Source organism: Heliconius melpomene, chromosome 4 (assembly GCF_056956725.1).
Source record: "Heliconius melpomene rosina isolate 202511_hmr_F chromosome 4, ASM5695672v1, whole genome shotgun sequence".
NCBI classification, from domain to species: domain Eukaryota; kingdom Metazoa; phylum Arthropoda; class Insecta; order Lepidoptera; family Nymphalidae; genus Heliconius; species Heliconius melpomene.
In genome coordinates this window covers 4,744,208-4,765,324 of record NC_140392.1, presented here as the reverse complement: position 1 = coordinate 4,765,324, position 21,117 = coordinate 4,744,208, and the positions used below count along the sequence as shown (strand labels likewise).

At 33.6% G+C, this 21,117-nt stretch overlaps 2 protein-coding genes across 2 annotated transcripts in view; one reads left to right on the top strand and one right to left on the bottom strand.

Moving 5' to 3' along the window:
- The window catches only part of LOC146539507 (elongation factor-like GTPase 1), a 92,329-nt gene that overhangs the window by 15,149 nt on the left and 56,063 nt on the right, over positions 1 to 21,117 (bottom strand). The window lies entirely within an intron of this gene.
- On the top strand, positions 147 to 12,260 carry aos (protein argos). The gene is made up of 4 exons (XM_085208425.1): positions 147 to 464; positions 9,582 to 9,706; positions 10,316 to 10,583; positions 10,887 to 12,260. Exons 1-4 carry the CDS (start codon positions 276 to 278, stop codon positions 11,133 to 11,135), a joined length of 831 nt encoding a protein of 276 aa, XP_085064551.1. The 5' UTR covers positions 147 to 275; the 3' UTR covers positions 11,136 to 12,260.

The window sequence follows — 21,117 nt, the reverse complement described above, 5'->3', positions numbered from 1 at the left end:
AATTCTAAAAATTATAATATATAAGTTATTAAGAAAACTAAATATGCAAGAACAAATCTTACAAAAACAAAACAATTAAACAAATAAAAATAATGAAAAAGCTCCAGCGCAAAAGCCTCCAAAGTATCAAGTGATCGCGATCCCCGTCCGCCGGTCTCACCGGGCGCGTAGGCCAAGAGTTACCTGCGTCGGCGCGCCCGCCGCCAGTCCGAGCCCGACCCGCACGCCGCCCGTCCGTGCCACAGTGTCACCGTGCCACAGTGTCACAGTGCAACATGCAAGTGCTAGCCGCGCTGCTCATTGCGGGGTTCATCGCCGGCGCGAGGCCCACCATACGGACACCCCTCGAAGCCTTCCGCCCGTCCGGAGAAACGCACGTGCGGAGACCGGAGAAACTGCCCCTATTGCCGCACAAACGGACCGCCCAGCCCAAGAGTGGACTCAAAATTCTCTATCAAACTGGAGTGAGTATTGAGATCCTTCTTTTAGCAACAAGTGTATAAATAAATAAGTTTCTTTATAGCTAACAGAATTCGCAACGTTGCCTTGAAAATTTTATGTTGTAACCTGCATCATTATGACCTAATTTTTATGTTGTCATTTACGAAATCGTTATTATTTATGCATAAAATAAACCTAAAATGGCCTTTTCTCGATTTACACTCACCAGTTAATTTGCCGCGACGGATGTAATGTTTTAACTCTCATGGTTTCCGATATCTTGGAGTAATTACAGCCTAGTTAATACCAGCTCAGATATTATATTTATGAATTTAATATAACGTATAGAAATTATTAGGATATCCTGAGAGGCGGTTCATTTTGTGCTAGCATATATTTTTTAGTAACTGTATCTGTTACACTTGCGTGCTATTTAGGGTAGGATTGAAAAGTTGCTTGTTAAACTTTAAATGAATGCGTAAACAAATAAATAATAGTATTTATTTATACGTTTTAATGGAGGCCGTCGTGACATAGGCGTGTAACTGTAACGTGACGGTAGTGGGTTCTATTCCCACTGGTGGGAATGAATTATTATTTATTAATATATTCTTTTCTTCGCTCTGGTACTAAGGCAAGAGCGCAACGTTGAGTTTCATATCTTGATACGTAAGATCTCGAGAAATTCGGTCAAATAAGAGTTATTAAATACTAAAAAGTTATAATAAAAAATCTTTATTATTATTATTTATTGGAACGCAAGCGATTGATTTTTATCTCAAAATTTCTTTACTTTTGGAACAAAACTCGAAAGGACATTTGGCGGGAAAATATGTATTTGAGATATGATCTAAAGTACGTGTTAAGTTATAATAATATCATAATAAACTTAAACGGGTGATTGTTATTAATAAAAAAAATCATCGTTTATGGCTTGTTTACTTCTACAGCAGTAGTAAGTGTGTGAAATGTCGTGACTATGCTCACGAATTGATATAATCGAATACTCATTGAAATTAAACAATGTGTAATATAGAGAGAGAGAGAAATAAATATGAATTACTTGTATAATGCAAAATTATTCAGATATAATTGTATAAATTAAATAAAAAATTGTAATTATCAAATACTGTCGCAAATTAACCTGAACTAAGTTACGAGTGATTTGTTTTCTTTCATCATCGAAATTACTTTAAGAGAATTAAGTAAAGTGATTAAATATCGGTGATTAACCAAATTATATATAAATGAATTAACTTGGAAAGGAAACGAAAATACAACGAAAAAAATAATAATTTATATAATCGCTTTTGATCAGAAACGTTTATTATTCTTGTAAGAAATGTTATTATAGAAATTTACCTCCTATTCGTGGACCTTCTTACTTGGAAGTCATTTACTACATCTTGGAATCCGCTCTGGACATAGTCAGATAGATGGAAATATTTGGAATTGTCCAACCAATGTTTTCCTGGATAAAACGTTTTCGAGATCTCCATGATATTATTAGTCACGTATGCGATGTTCTTCCACGAAGGGAACCACCCAGCAATTAGCCCAATTAAAACAAAAAATACCGACAATTAAACCTGATACTATGAGTAATAAACGCGAGTAGAAAATCAAGCGGAAAGACAGTGTATATGTCCCATACAAAACAACTTAAAAATAACAACAACATCTATCTATCTATATAAAATGCTGCCCATTTCCTTGGAGAAACTGATATTGGCGCTCGTGTATAGTAATTACATATAAGATTGGTAAAAAATAGAAGTCACGGATGTCAAATTTCGTCGTTCATATTAAAAAAAAAACCATAATCATATTATTATACCTAATTTTGAAGTCGGTTGAAGAAGATAATCGCCCAACCTAGGTCCATAATTGCGTTTCTTCGATATCAGTTCTTGCTGCCATCTCGGTTATATTTCAATGTGATCTGTAAGATATGAGGCTTAAAACTTGAAATTGGTGTTTATTTGGGATGTTTTTAGATCTGGTATTGTAATATGGTAGCGGAGCAGTCCGTAGGAGCATGCGTAACACTGGGAGCGGGCAGGTGTTCATTCACTCATTCTTATCTTGACAGCTTCGATGACTTACGGTCGAGGCTACGTCCCGACCAGTGTGTGCTATTTGGTTGAAAAAAAAAACTTTTTTTGTTTTTTTCTTCTCTTTTTATGTCGCTGGCTTTAAGCTCATTCGTAACGGTAACCTTCTTTTCGGTCGTACATCTTAAGGAATGGAATTTAAAAGTTATCTTGTCATTTATTCATATTTCTTTATGCAAGAGTGTAATCTTGACAGATACGAGTGTGTTGGTACGTTTCGATTATTCCAGCTATAAGTGATAATTTTAAAGCATCTAAGATTCAATAATGAGGCCGGTCCTGGCGCAGAGGCACAAGCTTGTGGCTGTGACAGGTTACAGGTTTGATTTCTACTCGACGAAAGGAAATATATAATATTTTCAGTTCTTCTACATGCGGGATAAAGCGTGAAGCTAAAAAAAAAAACAAAAACAATCAACAATATGTAGCAATTACACGAATTTGAACTCCAACGGATATAACAATAATAGCAAAAGAACACTCGTCGCCTATTTCAAGTGGCGGCAGTGTTTGCGATCCAAGAGAATGGAGCTACGGGAGGACCGACAAACAAACAAAAGAACTTCTTGTGAATGTCAAAACCGCAGGAGGGTGCTGGTCAATGATCACCTGTTTCACCTTATAAAGAACTCTTTATTCGATACCGAGAACAATTGGATACGATTAAATAGTTACGTCGGTGAAACGTAGTTTTCTAAGTAAACGTGTAATATTAAGATAACGTATATTTTCACTAAAATAACAAGAGGGAACCAACCTGGGAACCTGGGAAAAACATGAGAACTTACTCTTGAAACACTGCTTACATAAAGACATTTCCGTTCACCATTTCCCGCCTTATTTCGGAGGCATTGCGAGTTGAGTGGCAGAACTTAACGCTGCATTAAGTATATTATATGAACGTAGATTAATTATATTATTTATATTAATATCTACTTATTTGTACCAAAAGCAAATAATAATTTAGCTAAATATTAGTTTAAACGGAAGGCCAACGAGCAGACCGCCATCCCAACACCTCAGAGTCTCCGCTGACAGCAGCAATAGAATAATAGGCATGCCATTTGGCTATCATGATTTATTGGGTGTGAATTTTGAATTGCCTTTATTGCTTAACCTATAATCTGGACGAAATTTTATGTCTTGTTATATTATTAAAAGTTTATTTTTATATATCTTCTTATGGAATTTTTGAGGAAAATAGATAGCAAACGCGTTACTAATAATTTTATTTTAAAACATTATTCAGTAAGTGTTAATTCGGAACATGTGTTTCTCAAATAATTCTAAATAATTCTTTATTAAAAAATTAATTCTAATAAATGACTAAACCTGGTTCTAATTCTTTAATATATCATTTATATTATATATAAATATATTTAGGAAAGTTGTATTTTGTATATTTAATCGAATAACGTGCGTCCGTACATAATTTTACTGTAGAGTTTAATTTTGATACGATTATTCCGGATGTTATTGAAAAGCCTAGAACGGATATTGGAAGCAAAGCGCTGCTGGCATCGGCTCCAATCAATCATTATTAATGTTTATTAAATGACGACCTCGGAAATTTCCTATCCACGTGTAAATAACCAACAAACAATGTAAATAACCCGTCCACACTTGTATTTCGTCAATATTTTAACAAAATTTTTCAATAACATAAATATATTTAATAAAATAAAATAATATCTATATAATTAAATATTTTATCATTAATTAATATAAAAAAAAGACGTACTATATAACTGTATAAATCACGAAGATATGCTATCGTGATAGTGGGCAATGAAATCTTTATTTCCACAGCCAGTATAAATATCCGATAGGAAGGCGAGCGGAGACGGACGTAACGGGAGTTCAACGTATGTAACGTCAACCGGACTTGCAAAAATAATGCATATCAAAATATTTAGCGCAAAGTTGCTTGGGAATAGAATTTTATTAAGAGGAAATATTAAAATACCGACGATTGCTTTTTTTGGGTTAAAATTGTTTACACGTAATTCAATTAAGCTGTATTAATTTAATCAAAATCAATCAATGTCACATGTGAACTCCGTTTTGGTCATATATAAGAATATATTATTAATTTTGTGTATATTTAATTATACCTAATAGTAAATATACTGAGTGTTGAGTTAAATTCAACTTTTCAAATTATATTAGAACTAAGGAAAGTTTTAATTTTGACGTTTCTTGTAAAGTATAGTAAAAAAAACCTGTCATCATTACATATTACACAATAAATAATATTTATTTAGTTTAAACAAAAATAAAAAAAAAACATGCTCTTCTACGGTATAAATGCTATAAAATGTACTCGAAGCTATAAGTTAAATGAGTCGATTCTAAATTCGAGTGGTTTACTAGTAACCTCTTCCTTTAAACCTTTAAACTTTCATATCCATCAAACACTGACAGATGCTATTGAAGCAACAAAATGGGTATGTAATGAGATAATTAAAGGTTCTCCACGGTTGGGCCGGGCGAGTAGCGTGACCGTGGACACGAGTCAACACGAGTGAATGTAAAAAGTGACCTCGGGAGGGAAGCGAGTCAACAACGTCAGCGGTAAAGGCGGGAGTACAATGCTAGGAATGCTGTCCGAATTCGGACATCTTATCTGTGGGTAACACTATCATTGATAGAAGAGCTTCGCATATTGTAAGTTTTATCTTATTTTTACATATAGGTTCAATTTGAACTTATTTTAAACATTATCTACAACTACAACTATAGCCGTTACTAAATGTCTTAAAAATTTTAACTTGGAGTAAAATGTCTCTTATCTATTTTTTATAATGTAAATAAAAATCCATAACTAAGATTCTGAACAAGGTTAAATTTATTACTTTTAACCGTTAAAAAAAACTAAGCTATTAAATATCGAGCTATATGTATAAAGCATTAGGGAATTGTAAGAAAAAAAAACAATCCAATAAGAAAAGCACCCGAGCAGTCAAAGCTGTGCACCTGCGTTACGCGACAAAAAACCTAAATACGATGCGCCTTTTATTTCTTTATTTCTTTCAAACGTTTCAAAAATAAACACGAATCGACTAAGTTATATAGAAATGGCTTCATTTCGATATTTCCTGGTCTATATAATAGAAGTAGTATAAGAACGTTAAGAACGTTAGTATAAGAACGTTATTGCAAGACTTTTTTTATATTCAACTCTTCCCTGAAGCATTTTGTATTTTATTAATATATCTATACAAAAATATCTAAAAAAAAACTCTGAAGACATATCTGGGATTCAACACATGTGTTGAACTAAAATCTCTTTGCCCATACATTGAGACCCCTCAAAGAAGAACACTCGAGTGTCTTGGTACATAATCAAAGGGACACGTGCGTCTTCAATGGCTCCGGATGCACGGGCCCACGAAAGATGTACCCTACTGTTCTACACGGCTATGTTTAGATTGCTTTAGTATTGAAATATCTATAGGGGACCTATAATTGCTTTGAATTTAAATATTCAAATACAATAACAATAATAGTATGTAACGCAAATCGAACGGTAATTTACAATATTTTGAACAATTCCTTTGGCCAACAATAAGAAATTAGCATTATATATTGCGCCAGGCGTCTACCATTTTTTTTCTTTTAAAACTCCAATCGTCATTCAGTTCACGCAGCAGTAACAGCACAGAATATGACAAAGTAGTACCCAGGTACATGTAAGTGTCATTGGATACATGTCTCAACAATGGAGCTATCTATATACGGCGACTCAATTAGTCTGCGCGTACGCAACGCATTCGGCGATGCTTCCGGGCAAGCGTTGATGTCTTTTAGAGCACTACTGGAATACCTTATAGGGCTACGACCTACAGATCGCATGGGCGGGATAAATGGTACCATTTGTTTATATTTACGGTAACGAAGGCTGCTAAGACTAAGTGGAGTATAAAAATATATATTTGAATATATTAATATTTAAAATGTTAAGTTCTACGTGTTGGCAATTTCATAGTAATTTATGAATATATTTGATATCTCGGTACATGTTTTTTATATGAGGTCTCCTTGAAGAAAAAAACATGTTACGATACTTAAAAAAATATAATTACTATTATAGATCTCCGAACTTATAAATAATATCTACAAAAACGTTAGATAAGAAATCGATAATAACATAAATAATGATAACGAAAAAACTTTATCATGTAATTATTTAAAACACAGCTTCTGCTTTTCGCAGTAATTTGTCTTCACCGAAGGGTGATTTCCTTTGGATTAATAACGTTCTTCCTTCAAATTAAAGCTTGCCGTTTAAAAGGATGTAAACTAATTTGAAAAATACAAAAGATGATCGTCCAAATAGGACGGATGTCGAAAACGCCGAAAGCTCCGAGCTAATTAAAGTTATAATAAATAATTTTCGGCCGTTGTTAGCAATTTTGTTGGCTACCTGTGTTCCCGGGTACAATGATCGAGTGATCGGTGATTTGATTCTTTAACTTTTATTTCCATTTCTTCACTCTGGTGTGTGTTACAGAGTGTCTTAACACTCGGTTCCCTCCGCAGGGTAGGCACTCTGCTGTGTGCGTGATACAGCGTGAAGCTGATTTATTTTATTTTTTAAAAATATATATATATTCGTAGGAGTCGATCGTTCAGATCTGACGTCCGTTGCCCCGAGGTATACTGTATCGGTCGTGTAATTAACGCGAACTAATTGGAATATTATAATAAGTTGGGATCAGTTCGCGTGGGTCACAGGATACTCTTTTATCCTTCTCAGTATATTGTGAATGCAAATGAAGTTCAAGGAAAAAAAGGACGTTAGTCGACAAGGCAAGGACGCTTACAGAATATAATGTAGATTTTTATCATCAACTAGAAAGCTATTATTTAAAATAATATGTTTTATTTAGATTAGTATACTATTTATGGCAATATTCTGTGTAATGTTTTCTAAAACATGTGAAACATTCTTTTTTCCTGATTTATTTGACTTCAACTATCCTGTAGTTTATTCTTATGAGTTAACTTAAATGTCTTCACACCTTCATGTTTTCTGTGACTGGCCCTATATATTACGATTATTACGAACAACAATAAAAGAAGTAAAAAGCATTAGCAGAGGCGTGTGCCCACGTCTAAGGGCTAGGCGTACTTGGAAGGTTGTGGAAGGTCGCTTGGGCACAGATTATTTCATTAGAGTGGGCGCGCCACGCCACCTGTTCACACCGGATGCCTCGCCCCGCGACCCCTCATCTGCCTCCACGAGAAAAACACGTCCATCTCCGTTTGCAGTACATTCAAATTTACAGCTTATTTCGTTACGTGAAAGCACGATTTTCTCTTTTGTAGCACTGTAAGATAGGCTTTATAAGTAACTTGCATCATCTTGATCTCTTCTCTAGTGGAAAGCCTCAGGTCCATGTTCTGTCTTATGATTTTACAATTAAGGTTCAATATAAATGTGTCAGATGGAGATTTTCAGTTTTAGAAAAGAACGAAAATGAAACGTCCCCCTAAAACCGTCGCCTTCAGCCGGCGGTCAGATCTTCGACTTGGATTGAAGCCATATCCGATGCAGGTTCCATTTTGTTAGTCGCGTGAAATCTGGTGTATTTTTTGTATAATTAGATATTAAAAGCACGCGATTCCAATTTCATATCTTGCATGTAGTGATTATTTAATTATGTACCGTAACATTTGTTCGTTTAAATAAATATAAATGGCGTTCACTAATTTGACAAAGGCATAAATTATGTCTGCTTTATGGGGAAAAAAGTAGAAAAACTGGTGCAATTTAGAATGCAGGTCGAGATTGCGAGTCATCTTCGCAAAGTCAAGTCAACAACCCATACATTGTGTACAATGCGTGCAAGACGTTTTTTGTTTGTTTCACAAAAGGGCCTATATCCGGCTTTTGAAAGATCTGTCCGAGGCCGTTTCCGCGAAATCCATCGCAATACACAAGAAACGGGAAGTATATCCGGAACAACAAAAAAAAGAATGTGTTTCACGCTTATATAATTGATATAGGGTTGTTAGAGGGTCCTAATGTTTTTCTAGCATATTTGGTTTGATAAAAATAGAGAAAAGAATTTCATATCAAGGTTTAAAAAGAAATTGGCCACATTTAGCACAAGCAATTGTCGTAAAATTTACTCACAGAAAAAAAAATACATTCCCACAGCGAACAGGTTGCCGAACGGCATGTCTTCCGGTCGGAAGTAAGTCTAAGACCGATGGTCCTTCGACGCAAAAAAAAAGTGAATGGACCGAGAGCACATGGCCCCGCATTGTGGTGCCTGACGTAGTTATAATGATCTCCCGTAATCCGCTTCTGTTTTCTTCTCTACAAAGGGCGGCAGGTGCGAACCACTTACGACAAACACATTTCGTATTTCCCACGGTCGCGGTCGGTGCAAAGATGTTTCTTTTAAGGTATATTATACTGGGCTTGCAGATTTGTCAATCTTTCGATGCAAAATGCTGATGATATACTTTGAATTTATAGGGCATCAAACAGTTTTATATGCATTTTATATCCATTTTTTTTCATCTACACGCTTTATCCCACATTTATCAGGGTAGGCAGAGGGAAACTTGTGTTAAAACACTCCATTCCTCACTTTCCGCTGAATTTTCGAGGTGTAGCGTTGGCGAACCTCAACGTCGTGCTTCAGCCTTGATACCAGAGCGAAGAAAAGAAAATTTTCATTCATCAGTTTGAGCCCCAGCACCACGATGATATCATATTTAACACTACATCTAAACATTAAAACTAAATAATATGTTTTTTATTCAAGAAAATTAATTATTATAAGAAATAAGATGAATGTACAAGATAACGAGATCTATTAGGCAATTGAGGATAAGATATCAACTAGGCACTTGCGTGATCGATATAATATTCTGCGGTTGTATTAAATTTAAATATCATCGACACATTAGCATTTCTATCTTCGTTCTCGATCAGAATAATATGATTTAGTATAAGATTGCACTCATATTTAAATTTCTGTATCTAAATTGCTATAATATATTTTTCAGGTATCGGAGGACGATCTGCCTGACTGCAGAGCGCGGCAGGTGTGCAGCAAAGTGGACCTTTACGATTCAACACAACCCTGGATTGAGAGGAAGTGTCGGTGTCTTGGGCATAGGCCGTGTTCTAGGTTAGTATTTTATTTAAAAAAGATAAATGTTACATATAAATTTAAACTTTATTATTATTTATTTACATTTGTGGAAAAATAAGCTTTACAAATAATTTAACATAGCCGTTCGTTGTGAATATAAATATCAGATTTTCATTAACATAACTTGTACCTAGCACGTGGATGTGGGCAGTAAGGATTTTACACTTAGCGGGTTATTACAAAATATTGGTATAGACTATGTTAGGGCGTTAGCGAAGGTTGCTTTCCATATGTCGTATATGAATTGATTGTAAGAGATGTAGGAGTTCCATCCTTAGGCTCGGAATAGCCGTGGGTAGATAACGGTGTCATATTAAAACACTGTGTATGGATTTTTCATTTGCATGAACTGGTATACATGAATAAAATATAAATTATAGTAGGGCCTACGTTGATCTGGATTGTTCTTGTTATGTAAACACACCTTATTTGGATGACCAGCTCTTTACGTGCTGTACGTTATTTGTATTATTCTTCTAAATTGGGATGAATTGAATTTTAATATTTTAAACTTCCATATAAATAAAAATATATTTAACCAAATAGTTTTGCAATATATTAACATTTATATTCTTTTTATTACAGTGAGCTATCCGATGAAGACAATCACACGTTAGCGGACAAAACTACACTATATAAGACTTGTGAGCCAGTGAAGAGGTTACCAAAGTGTCGATACTTCAAAGACGCAGCATGGATCATATATTCGTTCCCCGACAGCAACGCCACGCAGCAAATTGTTAATTGCCACTGCCCGAAGCAGTCCGTTACGTATCTATTGAAGAAACTACCGTATACGACACCTAGCGGAGAGCAGGGGAATCAGTACCAGTTCGCGTGTTCGCCGCAAAGTGTAAGTTGTTTATAGTTACACTATATTCTAATAGATGGCGTTACACGACTGTTTAATGTAGAATATATAAATAAAGCTTTATTAAAGCTTTTGTAACTTTCGCATTAACTTTAAATATATTAACTATTTCTATTGGTTTAACCATATGTCATACTAATAAAACATGTGATGTACCTCTGTTTGTTACACTTTCACGTTAAAACTACGCAACTGAGTATCATAAAACTTTTTACACATATTCTTAAAATTCTTCGTAAAGCAGTGTTTGAGTCATATAAATAATATATTATTTTTTTCTTACAGAGATTAAGGTGTTCTAGAAAGGAGCCATGCAAGCTATTCAGTGCAAGGCGTCGTCATGAGCAAATCGATGAAGTAAATGCTAATACAATATGCCAGTGCCCAAGGGACCACACGTGTCCGAAACACCACACCGAACCTGGAGTTCTACCTGGTGTTACGTACATCGCTGAAGACATTCGTACGTACCACGGCTACTGTATGCCCGAACCTCCCCTCGATTCATATCGATTTGTTGGTGATAAAGACTGAATAAGAAAACAATATTTTAGGGTGTGATCGCATTTGAATTAGGCAGCTTATATTGCTCATTTACCTGTTTAGTACAAAAATTAGGACTTCAAAATCTCTTTTTAATATATAATTTTCACTAACATAGAACTATGTATTTAAGTGTACGGTAAACTCAGTGATACTGGTTTTTATGTCATCGACGTTGTTTAAATATATACAAAATGGAAGTATTTAATTGTAATATTTAACTATTTAATGAGGAACTGTATTTTGGTGGATTATTGATTGTTTGTCGCTATATGTTTGTTTGTTTGTATGTAAAAGGCGTTGAGACGACTGTATATACTGCGCGTAGTGCTTGAAATTATGTATTGTTATATTTGTAAATAATAATATTATTTTAAGTATCATTCCAAACGTTTAGTTTAAATTATTTTTCATATTTTAATTATTTACTTGCCATACTTACTTAGTTGTTGCGTTTTTTTTTTATTTGTGAAAGTCTTTGACTTAGCATTTGTTCCATGTCTTCCAAGCGAGGGGACTATATGTTCGTTGTTTTGTTTTTGTTTATTGTATAATAGTTTTATACGATAAAGAGATCGATCGAGAGCCATATTTTAAGAGTATATTAAGTAATTTACGAATATGTGATTTTATTAATATGGATTTATAGAAAAAGTCGACCATGAAAAATTTTACAGACATGAATATGCCTACGTTGGTTCCATTCATATCTATATTCAAGTTCATATTCCAAGTTGTATATCTAAATAAATTCTAAAAATGCAATTTTTGGAATTTATATCAAAGTTAATTTTGTAATATGATGAGTAGAAAATAATAAATTTCAAGCTGTATTCATAATTATATTATTTTACCTATAAAGCTAATACTAGAACGTTTTCCCCAATGCCAAGAGTTAGTGGAAACATCAAAGAGGGAGATCTAATAGTGGCTACCATAAATGCATGTGTTTTTATGTAAAACACCAACAAGTCATATTATGTATGTATGTAAATATGAAAAATGTTAATGTTTTTAAATAATACCGATGTGACGGTACGTCTTCCTTATTTGTTTCATGTATAGGTATAAATAAGTTAAATTATTGACAGAAAACGAATAAATGTTTCCAAATTATATATTTATTTTTATTTAAAATCCATTTAAAAATGTCTTAATGTTAGTATTACAGACATGTTTGTGCTGAATCTATTATATCGTCTTTTTTATTATAAAGTTAGTAGAAGTGAGTTAGTGTTGCTTGAAAAAGAAGAAATAAAAAATGTATAAATAATTACGGCAATAAATAACGATAACTATCGATATGAGGTTTAAGCCTTCCATATAAGACGAACCACGTCTATCACGCGCCAAAGACATGAATTCCCATTCCGTTTTGCATATTTTTCGAAATTGACAATAAAGAAAACACAAATTTCACTCTTTAATTTAAAACACAATTACAAATTTAATTTAACATATTAGATACATATCATATAAAGTAATGCATGAAAAGTTTATTAATATTAAAATACACACATAGAAAAATATGAATTGAAATGTTTACATGTCGCTCATTTGGTGCAAAAAACACCGAATTGCATTTTTTAACGGGAAAAGTTAAATATTTTACATATTTAACTATAATTATATAAAATATATAAAAAACATTGATATCCCGAAATTTTTCGAAAAGTCCAAATACATCATTGTTGGGCCAAAACAAGGGATGTTATAACATTCAAAATTAATTATGCAATAACCATTCCAGAATGGATTAAATGTATAATTAATAATACTGAAATATTTACATAAATTGCCTATTTACACGATTAACATACATTATGGAAATTTTATTATTGTCATTTTACAATGTCCGTGGTTTTTGTATCGCAGGTGTTCAATCGAATAAGGAATTATTTATATATTTCCACGTGAAAATCAGGAAAAGTATGAAAATGACGATATGTCACCGGAAAGAATAACAGGAAAGAATATGAAAGGAAGCCAGTGATAGCATAGAAAGCATTTGGTACTCTGTTCTACTCTACTATATTAGGCAAAGGTAAAATATACAAAAAATATGAAATATTTAATAATTTCATTCATCGCTCTGGTGTCAAATCACTCCGCGAATCAAATCGCAATGCCTCCAGAATCCGGTGTAAAATGGGAAACGGAAGTCTTAATAGAAACCAAATATCTTAATACTAGGTTCCAAGGTCCCTCTGCCTATTCTGTTATTTGCAGTATAGAAGAAGAAGCAGAAGCTAAAAAAAAAAAAAGAATTCAATAACAATATTTTAATATCGTATGAAAGCATACTTTATTGACTGACAATATTAATAACAAAATAGCAATTTTAACATCAATTTCAACAATGATGCAAACAATTTAATTGTGAACATAATTTCACCTACATTTAATCTTTTTATAACAACTGATTAATAAATAATAATTAAATTATAAATTAAACTAATATTTTAACATTTGAAATAAATGTACGGAAACGCAGAAGAGAACGCCATAGCCGAGACTTCTTGTATTACACTCTGGTTCCCATAAGAAACGACCACCATAATGTACTGACCACATCTTGAGGTTACTCTATGAGGCGTGAGTTAATGAGAGAGTGGGTTATTGGAAAATTGGAGCAAATGTTATTGTAGAATTGTATTGTCTGTAATTTCAATCGCAATTACTATTCTTTGAAGAATTCTATGAAAGAATTTCTCTTTTGAAATACGGATAGTGTGGATGATTTTGTTTTTAAATTAACCGCCTAAATACGAAATGGGCTTGAAGTGTTGAGTAATAAAAAAAGTATTTTCATAATAGGTTTTAGTCCAGTTTGAGGCCAGTCGTTGCATAGGGGCACAACTGCGTGACTGTTAACGCGACTAGTTGGTTGGACTCTCTCTTCTACTCGAGGAAATTAAATATTTAATATTTTCATTTCTTTGCTCTAGTGTAGAAGCAGGCGCGGCGTTGAGTTCCGCCATCCAACACGCAAAGCCTTTAGAATTTGGCAGAAAATGGTGAAAGGAAATGTCTCCGACACTAGGTTCTCTTTGCCCTGCAGTGTGCGGGAAATAGCATGAACCTGAAAAAATAATAATTTCTGGGAAAGATGAAGGTATCTTCATGGCAAAACTTCTAGGGAAGTTAGAAATTACAATACAAAACATCCGTTTGCACAAGACTCGTACCATAAATCAATCGATAAAGGGCTTGAACCATGTACCTAGCTTTCACTGACTTCTTCTCAATTATTATTCAAAATAGGCAAATGTATTCTTGTATAGGCATTGAAGTCAACTTTCAGTTCACGATGACATTATTTGTATTTGACATACGTTCTTTAAATGTCATGTGAACATTTTAAAAGTTTTCTTTTTACTTTAAAGTCATATTTAGTTTCTTTAATCATTATACTTTTAAAAAACTTCAATCAGTTTACACTACGGTGGTACTGATGATGGTAGCTGGCTTCAAAGAAACTTGAAATATTCCCCAAATTAATATTTATGAGGCCATTCGTGGCGGATGGCCTCATAAATATACATACATAATGGGGGGTCAAAGACTATGAACGCGACTGTTTGTGGGTTCGATCCCCACTGGAATATTTGTTCAAACTTATATTTTCATTTCTTCTCTCTGGTGTCGAGACGAAGCGCGACGTTGAGTTCTGCCACTCAACACGCAATACCTTCAGAATTCTGCTGAAAATGGGGAACAAAATGTCTTTACTTAGGTTCTCTCTGCCTATCCTGCTGCTGTGAGCGTGAAGCTGACAAAAAATATACTATAAATATTTTTCTATCTTTGTGAGCCTGTGTACTAGGCCCTATATAAAAAGATACCTGCTGGCCAACATAATGATGAAGAAATATGAAAAGATAAGAAAAAACACTACTTGCTCTTTTACTCTTCGTTACATAACATAATCAGCATATCTTACATAATTTTACAAAGGCGACAGATACCATATCGGATTTAACATAAAAAAAATATCAATTTTTAAGACTAGATTTCCACAATAGTAAATCAATTATGCTATGTTAGAGCGGGCCCCGGGTCGCGCCGTATCTGCCGTGACGAATCAATAATAACGTAGCAAATGGTACAAAAAGTATGCGATTCCCGTTAATTCCCTACAATAATAACAAAATGATTATGGGGACACGAAAAAAAAAAAATTTAGTTCGTATATAGAAATAGTACACGAAGCCTTCGCTTTGGTTTTTGCTTGTTAGAAGTCTGGTGTTTTCGTTTTCATCTCGATGACAATGTAAGAAAAACTCCCAATGTTTATATTGTACGCTTATATTCTTTACGCAAATGTTTAGAAATGTAGCCCTATAGAATGAAATTTAAATATTGTATTAAAGCCACACCTAAGAGCAATTAAAAATTACTAATGTTATATCACACAATGATTTACAGACTTTATTTCATAAGAAAATTCACAATTTTTTAGTCATTATAAAGATGTAATATACAAAAACCATAACAATTCTTTAAACCGTTTCCAAAAATCCGATGAGATTACTGGTCGTATTATATAAAATAATTTTACTTTCATTTTATTATGCTTATTCCTTTTTGTTTTCTTAGCTTCACGCCGTATCCCGTATTTAGCAGGGTAGGCAGAGGGAGTTAACACACTCCGCTCCCCACTTTCCGCCGAATTCTGGAGGCATTACGGAGGCACCAGAGCGAAGAAATGGAAATATTAAATATTCATTCATTTCCTCGAGTTGGATTCGAATCCACAATCTACAGTAAATCTACTGCCTCTGTTCCTGTCTATAATATATTATGAGTATGTATAAAACGAAATTATTGTCTATTTATATTCATGATATCAATTACAGAAGGGATTGGGACAAGAAGGGTTGAAATAATCAAGTGCTAAATGCCACCATTTCGTGACCCTCGAGCGTCTTGTATCATCAATCTTAAAGCTATAAGCGAGGAATTGAATTCATAGCACAATTCTAATTATATGCTTATGGGAATAATATGACAGGTTGATTTATCAACGATCAGGAATAGGGGATTATATTATAGCGTAAGGACAGATTACTTAAAGAAGTCCACTTCTGCCTCACACCGGGGCCCATGGGAATGATTCTGTTCAAATAATTTATTTTTTGCGCTCTGGCATGACACAGCGTTGAGTTCCGCCACTCAACACGTTATATTTTGAACGTATCTGAGAATCAATATTTACATAAGCACGGGGGACCTATCTGTATCGTTATAAAATTAGTGTAAAATAAATAAAGAATGAAATAAATGTAATCATTGTTGTGTCAAAGTAAGATAAGTAAAGTGAAGATTCAGAGGAACAAGTGACGACTCAGGGGCAAGCGTGCGACGGTGTAAGTTAGATTCCTATCATTTCTTCACTCAGGTATCTTCACACAATTTTTGTGACGAAAAACCAAAAACTATATATCTCAAAAGGTAGGGTATAAAAGTATAAGATAACCATACTAAAATATTTTCCAAATACACTTAAATAAAATCAAACTAATCATCGTAAAGTTCAAGCGGGCGAAGCCGCAAGCCGCTAGTATACAATACGTAAGTAGGAAAATGTGTCCGTTAATAACTGTAGTCAACACTATGACCTATTCCTGATGAAGGAGAGCCTATAAGCATATATTTTCTTTATTAAAGGAAAAATCACTCATCAATCACTACCAGTCAAGAACTTGATAATATAATGTGCCAGAAAAATGAAGATCATTTTGAGATACGATGACAATTTAATAACTTTATTATATTAATAATGTATCCACGAGGGCCTCGGGTGATTGGAGTACAACTGATTATTATGTGAAGGTTACAGGCTAGGCTAGATTCCAGGAGAGTAGAAAATACTAATAATTATTGCTTAGCAAACCTACCTACTTGTTACTAGTGGCGTAACTATAGCGTTTGAGGCTCGTGCCTAATCCCTGGGATGTTGTTTAAGTACACAGTTTTAATTATTAAAATTACTTTCTTCGGCAAAATTGTTAATTACATAATAAAAGTTCAATTTATGGCACTAAAATGATAATATTAGAATACGAACGTAATTCAGGTTAGCAAATAAATAATTGTGTAATTCAAGCAGGCGAAGCCACGATCGGGTCGCTAGTATAAAATAATTTCTTACGAACTAGTTTAAAATTAAGATATAATCATGCCATTAACATATGAAAGACGTGAAATATTCCTTAATGCAAACAAAGTAATTTTAGAATAACATTAGCGAGCTTATTCACATTCCACTTGCAATTCACTAAGTAGGTTACAACAACGTATAAAGATAATAGATGAAAAATACATAATATGTATGTATGTAATATATCTTCATTTACCTACTGCACTTATAAAATAAAGGCCAGGGGCCCATGCGTGTGATTGCAACGCGACGGTTTTGGGTTTGATGCCCCGCTCAGGGGAGGGAGAAAATGAAAATACTAATGAACTCACAATGCCTCCAGAATATAGTGGAAATTGGGGAATGGAAGTGTCTTAATGGAAACGGGTTGTCTAAACATTAGGTTTCCAGGTTCCCTTTGCCTTCCTTTTCCATTCTTCTATGATGGATACAGCGTGAAGGTAGGTCCTCTCTATTTCTACCGCCAATGGTCAGGTAAACACCAACTGCGCTATGATAGTGAATCCATATCATGGATTCTTATGTTCAAAAAATTAAAAGTCCCCGGTATTTGAATTTACAACCAGGCTGTTCTACAATAGAAACTACATATGCCATTAAGGACTCAAATGAGTCAACACCATTACATAATTTAAAAGAAAAAACATAAATGGATATTTAATTATATCTTTTCACTTATTTTGTCAAATTATTTTCATTGTATTGCAAATAATCTTTTCACACCAACACTTACAACAACAAAGAAAAAGAGAAAATCACTTAGCACAGATAGTGTTTCTTATATTTTAAGTTCTTAGCAATACTGTGGTTTTTGTCAAGTAATCTAATGAGTTGCTAATGGCGGGACCACCCGGGATCCAATTTAGTACTATCAATGTAGGGTTCAGAACTAGGTTTATTTTATACATTGAAAGATATTAAAATTAACTGTATAATATTTTTCTATTAATATGTAATAGATGAAATATACTTTTTAATTTCAACATTATTTCAGGATGATTTGCGGAGAATCGAGTGGTGAGTCATTCCCTTCTTTACTAAGACTATTTTCAATAGGTATACTATTGAGACATTATATTTCGTGGCAGTTAAGGTGTTTAAATTTTTAAACGTATGTTATTAGACAAACACAGAACTAACAACAACAAACTAAGAAGTTCATTAGAATCTTAGTTATTCAATTATTAAACCAAACCAAAATATATCCCAAATTCTAAATAAAACGAACAGATTTCCTCAACACTTTATATATTTAATAAGAACGAAGATGTGGGAGCACTAAAGTACTCTAAGGGGATAATTTCACTATCACATTTGACGCCCACATTTGAATCGGATCCATTTATCATATGGAATAATCAATTTCCACCAGCTCCCACTTCCACCGATACCTTGCTCGTGAATGCAAATTTATTAGCTATCACATTTGAATAAAGAGAACATCTATCCATATGTCCTTATTGAAAAGAAATGAAGAAAATATTTAATATCTTAATTTATTACAAAGTAACAAAATTAAATAAAGCTTTAGCTATTGCCAGCATTATTGAAATACGCGAATAATAGAAATGACATTTAAAAGTTGTTCTTAATGATGGATTTGTCTTTAGAATAAGTTCTCTGATGATACCGCTTTTTTACAGTAGGAATGGCATAATGGGTTTTAAAATAAAATATCAAATTTAAAAATGGCACACAAATAAAAATAAATACCCAATTTGTGTCGCAAAAACAAAAAAATATATATTTGTTAAATCAACATATTTCTGGCATATTATAAAGCAACTCAGCATAATTTTAAATATAATATAATACAAAAAAAATATAATTTTACATACATATCTACAATACCATCTATTTACGCAACAACAAATAATTACTGACGTTAGGTTCGCCAACAAGAAACAATCCTGACCTTTCTTCCGAAGCGTGGTAACGTATTAACCAATTCGACTTGGACGAAGATTTCCTCAACCACACCCGGAACACGCTGGCTCCATTGAAACATAATCACTACCATATAGTGATAATGACGTAATCTATATATATAAAATCGAAAGGTCACTCACTCATCACGAAATCTCAGAAACTACATGTGCTAGGAATCTCAAATTTGGCATAGGAGTTACTTATAGGACGTAGGTGCTCGCTAAGACGGGAATTTGCAATATTCGACTTCTAAGGGGTTGTTTTTGGGGTCGAAAGTTTGTATGAAACTTTGTTACTACAAATGATAGGAGTCTCAAATTTTGCATAGACGTCACTAGGACGTAGTCATGGAGACAGAAATTAATAATAACATAGTTGACGCGGATGAAACCGCGAGCGGGCCGCTAGTATCTCTATATATATATGTAGTGATAATTACGTAATATCTCTGTTTGTGAAGAAGTGAAGAAATGAGTAAAAGTGTTGCAGCGTGTTCGCACCATTATCCCGGCCTGGGCCATTAGGTCCTGTTATTTTCTTCTAAACCGTGTTACCTGATGAGATATCACATACAAAATTCACTCGATACGTACGCAGGTATCTGTAGATAATGTGCGTTCTAAGATTAACTTGGAACGTAGATTATTTTATGAACATTATTTTGTAATTAAGATTTGATGTGAAATTTGATTACATTTAGTAATTAGTTTTAGTATGTAACGGAGTAAGGGTCAGGCTAAGAAAGGTGACGTCTATATATAGCAGGTAGACAAGGGAAATTTAGTGTTTAGACACTCAGCTAAACGAAAATACTTTAAACTATATTCCGCCGAGCAGGAATTGAAACCACTACCGTCGTGCTTTAACAGACAGACGTTGTTACATTATGTCACGATGGCACGTCTCGTTTAACCATGTGTTTATATTAATTGTAACTAATACAGCCATTAAGAATTTCCAATATATGACGGGACGGAGGAAATCAGTGATTATCACTTCCTTTTCAACTTTCGACTTATAAATAGTAGTTATTGCAATTTGCTTATTAATTTTCAACCCCCACGCAAACAGAGGTGTTATAAATTGGCCGTGTCCTCTCTGATTATCTGTGACATCGTAGCTCTTAAACAGATGAACCCTGGCCATGATTTAAGTAAATATATTCATCTATCTGAATGATCTTCAGTTCAGTTCAGTTCAGTTCTTTTGTAGATGATGAAAGGAGATTATCATCTTCCACTGGTCTGGTCATGATTAAATTATAGATACTTATGTCATTTGTTCGAAATACTATTGACAATCGTGGTGTACTACGCAAAGGATGATGTTAATCGTGATGGATATTTATATGTGGAGGACAGACTATTTAATTCTAGGTTCTTTCTGTCAATATTTCTTAAAACTAAACTAAAATATATGGCAGTTATTGTTCTTGTCACAATAATCCCAACAGCGTTAAAAGTGCATATTATAATACAAACAAAAAACTCAATAATAAATATAGTAAAACACACATTAAAAATAAAATTCCAAAATCAACCTTAAAACAATATTTAGCTATTTGAATGAACGAATATAATTGAATGAGCGGAATAAAACTCACATAATGGAACGAACGAAGTACTTACATCAATAAGATTTGTCTTTGCCATACATTTTTACATTACATTCGTCACACTAAAGAGCTCTTAGCCGTGTCGTGAATTATTGATTTTCACTTTACTTACGAGAGAGGTGGAGTGGTTTTGGTTCAAATTAAACGTTGACATTATTTTTTTAGTAAGGTTTTATATCACTTGTGGTGGTCTATTTGCGAGCATTAGGGAGAAAGCTGTGAATAGTGTATTCGTTTGGAATATGATTTTCGATTTTATTAAGCTG

Coding starts and splice junctions, on each gene's coding strand:
- aos (XM_085208425.1), top strand. CDS start 276: ATGCAAGTGCTAGCCGCGCTGCTCATTGCGGGGTTCATCGCCGGCGCG. Junction 465..9,581: donor AAATTCTCTATCAAACTGGA/GTGAGTATTGAG, acceptor TATATTTTTCAG/GTATCGGAGGACGATCTGCC. Junction 10,584..10,886: donor TCGCGTGTTCGCCGCAAAGT/GTAAGTTGTTTA, acceptor TTTTTCTTACAG/AGATTAAGGTGTTCTAGAAA.